The 10,664-nt window shown below is 43.1% G+C and overlaps 1 protein-coding gene across 1 annotated transcript; it reads left to right on the top strand.

Annotated features, from left to right (window-relative positions):
• Positions 1-1,822: 1,822 nt before the first annotated feature.
• LOC120503141 (cytochrome c oxidase assembly factor 7) lies at positions 1,823-3,632 on the top strand. Its single transcript, XM_039711318.1, has 3 exons — positions 1,823-2,027; positions 2,100-2,240; positions 3,042-3,632. Exons 1-3 carry the CDS (start codon positions 1,922-1,924, stop codon positions 3,488-3,490), a joined length of 696 nt encoding a protein of 231 aa, XP_039567252.1. The 5' UTR covers positions 1,823-1,921; the 3' UTR covers positions 3,491-3,632.
• The last annotated feature ends 7,032 nt before the right edge of the window (positions 3,633-10,664 follow it).

The raw sequence follows: 10,664 nt of genomic DNA, 5'->3' as shown, positions 1-10,664 counted from the left end.
ATACTATTATTCTTAGTCCATTACGTGTTTCTTCCACTTCATAATGTCTTTGCAAGATTCCAGACTGTTCAGTCAATGGCTCTTAAATTCACTGATTCACTCTGACCTATCACCAGATGTCTTGTTTTCTGAATTTGTGATAGGAACTGGGCTCAGGCAGTGAAACTTTCAGTGACAGCCTGACCCCCTGCTCCCAGTGCCTGTTCTTAGCCTGCCTCCCCGTACTCAGGAATCCACTCCTGGTTGGAGCAGCCATATGGTTGAGTTGGCACAGGCTCAACATCGGCATCAGAGACTGCAAAGACAAAATCCCAGCAAGGGCAGACTCGTCAAGGACTTAAACTAATAAACTCAAGGAATTTCTACTGAGCCTATGCACAGTGAAATGTTTTCAAAGCTGGATTGCCAGAGAAACAGTATTGCTGGCACAAAAGCAGCTCATCTCTAAAGGCCCCGTCCAGAATGGAGATTCACCCAAACATTCTCAGATTGCAGCCAGCCCTGGCCAAGCAATGTGTGTCTTCTTCCTGCAGTCTCACACACATATGGCAGTGGGTTTTGGTCAATACGTATTGAAAATAAGACTTTAGCTGCACATGGAAAATGTGTTTTAACGTCAAACCAAATTTTTAAGTCTGAAAAGTTTTAAGGAAATACTTTAGAAAGTGTAACTGGTGTTTCAACTACGCACCTGGCAGGGTTTGCTGCCAGTCCAGCTGGTGATGGTGATAGTTGGTCAAAATTAACTCTAACCCTTAATAAAGGATAATTTAATAAAGGATAATTCTTCCTATGGGAGACTCTGCAGAGGATTTAACTGAGTTTTATTTATCCCAGAAACTCGACAAGCTGGTGTTATTCTACTTAAATAATTTGGAACAAAGCATTTGCAAATATTGAAAATATTCTTTGAAATTTATTTTAACTTGAACTCAGATTGACTTTAAGCAATTCATCACACAGATTTCTAATGTGCTACTTTACTCACAAAAGATTCAGTTTGTGCTCAGAACTGCTGGAATTGGATAGTGTGCCATGTTTTCTGTAAGTATTCTATTATCACATTTGGGTTAAATGAATCCATAATGTTGTGGGTGCCCATCCCTGGAAGTGTTTGAGGCCAGGCTGGATGGGGCTTTGAGCAGCCTGGGATAGTGGAAGGTGCCCCTGTCCATGGCAGGGGCATGGAACGAGATGATATTTAAGGTCCCTTCCCACCCAAACACTTCTGTGATTCCCAGATCCAGGAGAAGCAGGGTTCATTGTGTGCTAAGTCCTTACCCGCTTCTGGGTGTTCCCAGTGGCCCAGCACTGCCTGCTCAGTGCAGGTTCCAGTACTTCAAAAAGCACCTGTGAGAGCTTTTATGGTACCACGGAAATGAGTGGTGGCTGGGAGCGGTCTCTCACGGCAGCACCCCTGTTCTAAAACGGATTTGGAAATTATTGTGCTGTTACTCCAGACAAAAGCATCCAGGAGGCAGGCTGAGGGATAGGAAAGCAGCCAGGCTTCTAGGCCATGCAGAGCGCAATTAATGTACTGCCATGTCTCAGCCTATGGGTTGTGCTGAATCAGACCTTGGGAATACACATCCGCTGGCGTAAAACTCTGAAAGTAAATTCTAACAGTGTGTTATCTCTTAAAACTGCTAAACCAATGACCGCGGGAGGAACCGTAACGAGAGGAGCTGAGGGGAGGTGAGCGAAGAGAGGCTGGGGGAGAGACGGGGGGAGTGACCGGAGGAGCGGCCGGCAAAGGGGCGGGAGAAGCGGCCGGAGGGGCCGGGTGCGAGCGGGCGGAGGCGGGACCGGGCCGGGAAGGGGCGGCCTCGGGGGCGGTGCCGGATCGAGCGCTCGGTGCCGGATCGAGCGCTCGGCGCTCCCGGGAGGCGCCGCCGCGATCGCGCCGTGCCCCAGCGCGGCCATGGCCGGCTTCATCAACTTCGCGGACGAGGAGGAGGTGCGCGCGTACCTGGAGAACCTGCACGTGGAGTACAGCTACCAGTGCTTCAAGGAGAAGGACCCGGACGGTAAGGCCCCGCCGCCCCCCGCCCGCCGCCGCGGGGCCGGCGGGTGCTCAGCCCGTGCCCCGTGCCTTGCAGGCTGCCAGCGCTTCGCCGATTACCTGGACGCCGTGAGGAAGGACTTCGTGGCGGCGGCGCGGGTGCTGCGCGACAACTGCGAGGCGCACGGGCACAGCGAGAGCTGCTACAAACTGGGCGCCTACCAGGCCCTCGGCAAAGGTGGGCAGCGGCGTTGTGGCGCTCGGGCCGCGGCTGACTCCGCCGCCTCCCCGGGCAACCTGTTCCCATTGCTGGCCACCCTCACACCTGCCTGTCCTCCTGACCTTGAAGGAGCCTGTCCCGCCCCTTTCATGGTCACCTCATAAAAGTTGGGGGAGGATGGAAAACCTAAAATTGCTTCATTCTGAAAAATTAGCTGTATGTTAACTATGTATTATTTTTTTATAGTTACAACTGCTTAACAGGCACATACAGCCAGTGCTCAGTGTTGCTGCACAGTCATTTCACGACATTTCTTCTTGTCAGACAGAAGAAAGAAAGTAACAAAGAAGAAAACTCACAGACTAGTAACATGCATACCTCAGTAGTCCCCAAGTCTGTTCAAAATGTATTTGCTGGCACAGTAATGGGAAATAAATTAGTCAGAGATCTTCCAAATGAAAGTACTAGTAAGGAACAATATTATTACTGTAGTTCAAAACTAGTAGCAATCTTGGTATACTGGCAAAATAATACTTGCTAGTGTTAAGATATTAAATCTGTGGATGTAGTAGTGGAAAGAGTGTTTTGAGCGTCTGGGTTATTTTTTGGTTACTAGTGCTGTTGTGATTACTAGTGAGTGGAAGAGTTTTCTAAGTCAGAGATGTTTGTCACTGAGACAACAGTGATGTCTCTGAAGTCCTAAATGTTGACTGCAATATCTAAAGTGATGGATGCTATATTTACGGTGGGAAGCATCCTGCAAAGCAGAAGGCTCCCAACTGTTTTAACATGTCCTCACAGTAATGTCTTGACTGACAGGTGGACTCAACCCAGATTTGAAAGCTGCCTACAAATCTTTCATCAAGTCATGTGAGAAAGGTGGGAAGAAGTCACCAAATGCATGTCACAGCGCTGGGCTGCTGGCCCAGGACGGGAGAGCCAACAATGATCAGCCTGACCCTGTTGCTGCTAGAGACTACTACACAAAAGCCTGTGATAGCAATTTTGCTCCCAGCTGCTTCAACCTGAGTGTGATATACCTGCAGGGAGCACCTGGGGTCCCCAAGGACATGAGCCATGCCTTGAAGTACTCACTGAAAGGCTGTGAGCTGGGGCACGTGTGGGCTTGTGCCAACGCCAGCCGCATGTACAAACTGGGAGATGGAGTTGAGAAGAATGATGCCAAGGCAGAGGATCTGAAAAACAGGGCAAAACAGTTGCATAAAGAACAGAAAGAAGCTGCAAGTTCTCTAACGTTTGGGGAGTAAAACTGGCAGTTGCAGATATTAAGACTGGTTTTTAAATGGCAAGTGAACTTGTTATTTAAATTGTGAGAATACAGTTGTCATTTAAATAAATATCCTGTATTTGGATGTGCAAATAAAATTATATTTTTGTGGATACAACACATTACTATCTCTCCTGTGCATTTCTGTGTTTTTGAACACACAAGTTCTTGACTGTGTTTTGCTTAGATCCTTCCCTTCTTTTTAAGGAAGCCAAAAACTTGTGGTCTTGTGGGAGTTTTTCCCCATGGTTTCAAGCACAGAGGATCTCCTTTGTTTCCAGTTCATCAGTATCCAGGCTTGTGCTCTAACACACACAAAAATCACAACTGCAGGTAATCCTAGCTTGGGCAGTGTGAACTGTTCCATCTCTCACAAGCATTATCAGGACTTTGATAGCTGCACCCTTGTGTGAGCTACTCTAAGGCATGGATATTCATCTGTAATTCCATAGGTCTAGGCCAATTCCTAGCTCCCTTAATTCCTCCAGTTGCCAGCTGGTTTGTGACTGTGTATCTGCCTGTTATATGTGCCTGAGTGCTGCAGGCTGCTCTCCCAACACGTGACTGCCCCTTATTTGATCACACACAAATCTTTTCACCTTCCTGCTAGTTTCTGGAACATTATGTCTTATTTTCTCTAGTTCAGATTTAGGGAACAAGGTGCTAACTCATCAGATCCTGGACTCAAATCCATAACCTATATATATGCAAACTGTAGCTAAACAGCTGTTTAAATAAGCAGGGCAATGTTTGTAAATGTATTCGTGCACTGACAGGATCCTTTGTAATTTTGGTGTGTGTAAAATATATGTGATGTTTGTGGTGTATATATTTTGATGTAAATTTACTGCTCAGAACCTAAATCCTCTGGCTCTGGACTAAACAAAGATACAAATTTCACTGTTGAAATAAGTGAAGTGGGATTAAAAGCAACATTACTTTGGCTGTGGCCACAAGTGAAAGCAGAGTTGTTGGAATCTCACTGCATGTATGAATTAAAGCAGTTATTCCAATTTAACAGAGCTTTTGGGAAGGATGTTTGCTGCTGGAACAGAAACCCAAGCTGCACAGCACAGCAGTGACACAGGCACCCTGTAACAACAGATGGCAGTGTATGAAAACTGCACACTGGTGTGGCTCTGGTGCAGCCTGGAAAAAAAACAAAACAGCAGTGGCATAATCAGAGTAATTTTTCTGCTAACAGGTATTACTTTTTGGCAGTTCAAAAAGGTGAAGCTCTTAGAGGAACACTCTTTGCCTGATTTTTTGCTAGGTAATATTCTGAGCATTTGTTTCACATGGGAAAGGTAAGTAAATGCTACCTCTGTGGAGTGTTAACACTAGTAATAAAACAGCTTGGAATCCGTGTGTTCTGGAGTAGGCAATTACAGGTGGGTCAAGGCACTGGAGAATTGGGTGGTATTTTAAACCCTGTAATGCTCACTGGCACAGAGTGCCTTGTTCAGATCCTCAGCCCAAGCACTAGAACAGTTTTCTCCCAGCAGGACTAATGACTGTCAGTGATCCTCCCAGAAACTTCCAATCAACACAGCAAACAGGCACCAGAGAACATCCCCAGTACAGTGACACACTGTGGAGAATTAAAACCACATATGAAGTGCATGTTGTGGGGAGGTTTTTTCATAGCACTCGAGAACTCACAGACTTGCAGAGCTTAAATACTATAAAGGAAACCATTTTCATGAAAGCTGTGAAGTGTGTAAGGTAAGTTTATGAAGTGTCATCCAATTTTGCACCACTGGTTGAAAAGGCAAAGCCAAATTAAGGAAGGTTCTTGTGTTTTCAGGCTGTCTGAACAGTTTGCTGCCTGCTCTGGGCACTCCTATATATTTTTTACACAAATATTGATGACAGATGCATTTAGATAGCTAAGGCCCTCGCCTATATGACTCTTTTCCCTCCAAAGTGGCAAAGCATCCAAAAAAATGTCAGCCAGTCTCATTGCAGAGTATTACAAATTATAAGTGGTTAATGCAGTTTGTAGCACAGTGTACACTCTATGAATAGCAGCCTATTCTCAGCCTCAAGATTCTGTTCAGGAGACATAATCAAAACCTTTAGAGGTGAAAATTTTCCTGCAAATCTTGGCTTATAACCATCTTGCTCTGATATTATGGGAGTATTACCAAAAGGCCAGTATCTTCCTGCTCTTTCTTTTTGCCTGATGTTACAAAGGCTATATTTTATGTTCTCCTGGAGGAAAACTTTCTTCAAAGCCTCTGAGGTCATAAAGAAAGAGTGATAGATATGTGATCATAGCAGAATACTTGGAAATATGGAAGAACCTGTTGATCTCTCCAGGATCAGTGGGTTTTCTAAGAAATAAAGGAGTTTATCTCAGCTTCACAGCTCCTAAACCACTGTCTGCTTTCCCTTTCATTTGTTTGCATTGATCTAAGCATACAAGCATTAATAAAGCAGCAATCTACTTCAGAAGGAGCCAACCCTAATTAATTAAATAGGCATGTGAATACCTGGCTGTAAATGATGAAAGCATTCTCTGCAGGATGGTTCCTGCAGCTGTGAAAAGATCACCAGTGGAAGGCTGGTTTTGAACGAAGATTAAACACTGGCACCACATCATGTGTCATTAAGTGTCATTTGGATTAATCCTGGACAAAAGATGCTGTTGGGTAAAGAAGCCACATGATTTTGTAGATAAAGAGAATCGTTCTAGTGGTTCTGTTTATGTGCTATACTGTAATAAAAGCAGTTTTGCAGCTTGCTGACCTTTTGTTCAGCCATTGGTAACAACTCTTCTCTGCAGTGTATGTGTGAAGGGAGTTCTTGTGGCTGTACACACCTACCCAGAGGGATGGTCTGGGAGATTTTGTGTCATCATCACACCAAGAAACAAAAAAAAGAAAAGTTCTTGTGGCTGTACACACCTACCCAGAGGGATGGTCTGGGAGATTTTGTTTGCTTTGCAACAACCTTTTCTGCAACCTTTTCATCATCACACCAAGAAACAAAAAAAAAAAAAACCCTCTCAAGTAGCTCTTCTTCTCCTTTGGTAGGTAGAGAGAGAAGAATTCCTCCTTCCCTTATGCTTCCCAGCATCTCCTCCACTAAACCTCAGAGCAACACAGTTCTGCTCAGGGTTGGCTTTTTTGTGGGGGGTGAAGCAAGAAGAGAGAGGAAGGAAAAGGAGCCATGGCACAGCAAGAAACAGATCAGGAAATAAGCAATAAATCTTATTGTTGTACCATTATTGCAGTAATTTGTGCTGGGGTAACACCCAGGGGTTCAATTCAGATCCTGACATTATGCCATTTGTGTGCACTCATAATGACACCCCTGATCTAGAGATCCACAGTCTAAGATTCAGGATGGTCCAAAGTCCCTAGCACATATTTCAGTACTAAACACTGGTACCCTGCTCTCATTTTCCAGACACTGTATCAACAATACAGCCCAGAATCTGCAAAAAACAGATTTCCCCAAGGATCTTTAGACTATAAGGATCAATTCTGTGCAAAATTTTGGATGTCTGATTTCATTTGCCAGATCTGTAGCCTCTCAGTTCTTTCATTTTTCTGTATCCATACTTGAAGCAAGCACAATAACCAGTAATTACACTAATTTTAGACTATATCACATATTTCTTATTTGTTGTTATTGTCTTCTACTCTTAATATTAGTTACAAATTACCATTGCTATATTTGTTCCAAATGTGTTTTTTACTTCTTACAGACACTTATTTTTTTGCAGTCTTGTTTGTAATACCATAATATGGTTTTGTAAAGTTTAAACATTTTTTTATAATCTTTTTATCCTAATCAACTAGTCAGACATTTGTGTGCTATGGAATTATAAAATTTAGGCCACTTTGGAGTGGTGATTTCAGATGGAGATTTGTGAACAGCATAATTGCAATGCATTCATGTGCTTGAATTCACGAGTGTGGTGGGAGTTCTCTGTAAGTTCTCATTCTGTCTATGCAAAACTGAAGAACAGTGCTTTAAACATATCCTGGAGAGTTTTTCTTAGCAACTGATAAAAAAGAAGCAAGAAAGAAGATGAGAAAAACCCACATGTTTATACAGCAGTTGTCACCCACAGGATTCTATGCACTTCAGCAAGTCCTTTCCAGCTCACAGAGAGCCATTCCATACAGAGCTGGGGCAATAAAGCCACCAAAGAAAAATGTTAATTGTTTGGCTGTGATGTAATTTCATACCTTGAAGATGAAGCTAACCTGAATTTATGTTAGACACAACATGTCCCTATTCTGACAGTCCTCTTCTGACACATAATGGTGTGCCTGGTGTGCACATTTCATTTTCACCAAGAACACTGAAAAGAAGCAGGCTGGTTTCCTTCCAGCTCTCCTGCCACTGGAAGCACGCCATGTTCCTATAGAGCTTCCTGCCCAGGAAACTCTTGTTGCTTTGCAACAACCTTTTCTGCAAACTCCTGAGAAGGAAACCTGGATTATGTCTTTAGTTCAGGGTAGGAGGACAAGCCACTGAGCAGCTACTGACTCATTGCAGGACACACAATGTCAGTAGGGGCCCAAACTGATTATTCTCCAAATGATATTTAGCAAGGCAAGGACTTATCAATTCTTTACAAGCCAAGAAACACTGAGATGGGAAACTGGCCTTTGAATGCTATCCTGATAATATTTATGGAGTATTATTGCAGACACATGTGATAGCCACGTCAGCACAAGTGTTATCAATAACGGCTGAAGAGAAAATAAGAAGCTGTGACATTGTCAACACTGCAATCAGCCCTTCAGAGAAGTTATTTTCTGTCTTTTTAAGTGAAATGTTTTCTCCACAGCATTGTTTTACTTATTTGTTCTGCAGCTGACACAAAGGCAATACAAAATATCTTACTTGTCAGGGAGGCTGAGATAGAATGACATCAGCTGTCACAGGGACCCAAACTTGCCTCAGACTGGCAGCTCACATGCTGTGGTGTTCATGAACAGACAGTGGTCCTCAGAGAGATTATGTATAATTTGAAGTAAAAAATCTAGACATTTTTGAAGTCATGACCCTACTCTAAATTCTTTTCTGCTGGGTTTTGTGAGTTTTGTATGTTCCTCAGAACTCAGGGGTTGATATCAGAAGATGCCAGGGACTGACACGGTCACAAAAGCCACAGAATATGTGAACAAATTCAATACAAGTGAAGGTTTCTGCAGGAGCAGCACAATGGTTTTGTTACAGTAAACTTTCCACACCCTTTAACACTTAACCAAAACATCTCTGCAGTGTACCTGGCTTGCTAATTTCTGTTTTCTGTGTACTGCAGCATGCAATGCCCAAGTGTGATGTTTGTTGACTCTTCTGTTCATTGCTCCCACAGCAGGGTACGGACATTTCCAGATCACACTATCACACTGTAATGACAATGCTGATCCACTGATGGTTTAAACTGCAACACAAATCAACAGCTAGTTAATATAGTTCTACAAATGACAGGAGATATGTGATCTCTAGTGACTGGTCCTAATTCTCTATGACCTTTCTTTTCTAATCTAATGCCATCCTGATATGTGTGTCAAACTAAAGCCTATGGTCAGAGAATATTTTCTTATGCAGTACCTGTGCACTTTAGGTAAGAATTTAAAGCTTTCAGTCCTTTTAAATGAAGGATGATTTTGCTTTAGCTATTGTACAGTTACAGTTACAAGTTGCAACCTAAGGCCATTATATATATATATATATATATATGCTATTTCCCCCATAATAATCTTTGGGGAACAATTTCAAGAAAGGGTTTTGTTCTATGAACACAGGCAGTTACAGTTACAAGTTGCAACCTAAGGCCATTATATATATTTTTATATATATATATATGCTATTTTCCCCATTATAATCTTTGGGGAACAATTTCAATAAAGGGTTTTGTTCTATGATTTGAATAAATAAGTAACCTCCACTTGATTTCAGTGACTATTTTCCCCCTGCATTTTTCAGTACTGACCCAGAAGAACTGCTGTCATCCCACGTGCAGATACATTACAACAATCAATGACTTTGAGCTTTGAGCCAAATTCTGGAAAAGTTTTATATCTTTGAAGCTCCAGTCAAAATGTTGCCCTCTGGAGAGCCAAAGGCAAGGTCATTTGGCAGGGTGCAATTCCAGCATCATGCACACAACCTGGGAAATGGCATCCAGAGGCAAGGCAGGACCTGTGCTCAGGAGCCTGATGCTCGCACTGCTGAGGGGCTGCAAATCCAGGCTGCTCACACCTTGCTTGGTGTTCTCAAAATGCATTCATGTTGCTGGGGACAAACAGAGGGTGACAAAAAGAAAGGTAACATCTTTTGATGTGTAAAGTATGAAAGAACAAAGCTTTTTGATTCAGTTCCTGTTCACTTGGCTGAACAAGAGATATTGTGAGGCTTGGAAACAGATGTACCCTTGAAAACTAATTATGCTGAAGCTTAATGCTTGAAAATTTTCTTTCAGGACAGCCCTTGTGCAATTGGGGATTTGGGGCTATTTCTCTGCTTTTGTCCTGCCTCTGCAAATGGATCAGATGAATGTGTGGAGGGGAATTGATTGAGTACTGTCTGTGCTTGGAGGCTTGAACTAATAAGTGACAAACATAAACGCTGTTTCTTGTTAGAACCTGCTATGTGCAACCCTGCTCAGCCTATGAATACAGCTGAAACCAAAGGCACTCTGCACACTTCCTGCAGCACATCAAGCACAGCTTCCCCCACCTGGGACCTGTGATTGCTTTAGGGGGCTTGCTGGAGTGTAACTCAGCTTGGCCCAATCATTCCAAGAGGACAGCTCATAGCAGAGCTGGTGAAGATAAACAGATCTTTTAAAATAGTAGGGTCTGAAAAGAAGGGTGGCTTCACAACAGAAATGATCTGGAATAAATTGCATAGGAGAGGAATTATTTCTAGCCAGAACCTACTTGTCCTTATACAAAATGAGAGCACGTGATTAATTAATTTGAAGCGAATTCTATTTTTTCTCATTGCTCAGGCAGTAAACCAAAAGGACAAGTAATTTAATTTGGCCATTGAAGCATCTTTTGATGCCAGGGAAGGGTCATATCAAACTGCTTTTTCCTGATGTCTCCAGAGTGCAGCAAGAGCTACAGTTACGCTGTGTACAACAGAGAGCCTGGGAGGACTCCTTAGAGATGCTGGATTAC

This window comes from Passer montanus, unplaced genomic scaffold (assembly GCF_014805655.1).
Source record: "Passer montanus isolate IOZ18808 unplaced genomic scaffold, ASM1480565v1 scaffold25, whole genome shotgun sequence".
Taxonomy (NCBI): domain Eukaryota; kingdom Metazoa; phylum Chordata; class Aves; order Passeriformes; family Passeridae; genus Passer; species Passer montanus.
The sequence above is the reverse complement of the archived record's forward strand: the minus strand, read 5'-3'. Positions and strand labels throughout refer to the sequence as shown.

Coding starts and splice junctions, on each gene's coding strand:
- LOC120503141 (XM_039711318.1), top strand. CDS start 1,922: ATGGCCGGCTTCATCAACTTCGCGGACGAGGAGGAGGTGCGCGCGTAC. Junction 2,028..2,099: donor CAAGGAGAAGGACCCGGACG/GTAAGGCCCCGC, acceptor CGTGCCTTGCAG/GCTGCCAGCGCTTCGCCGAT. Junction 2,241..3,041: donor CTACCAGGCCCTCGGCAAAG/GTGGGCAGCGGC, acceptor CTTGACTGACAG/GTGGACTCAACCCAGATTTG.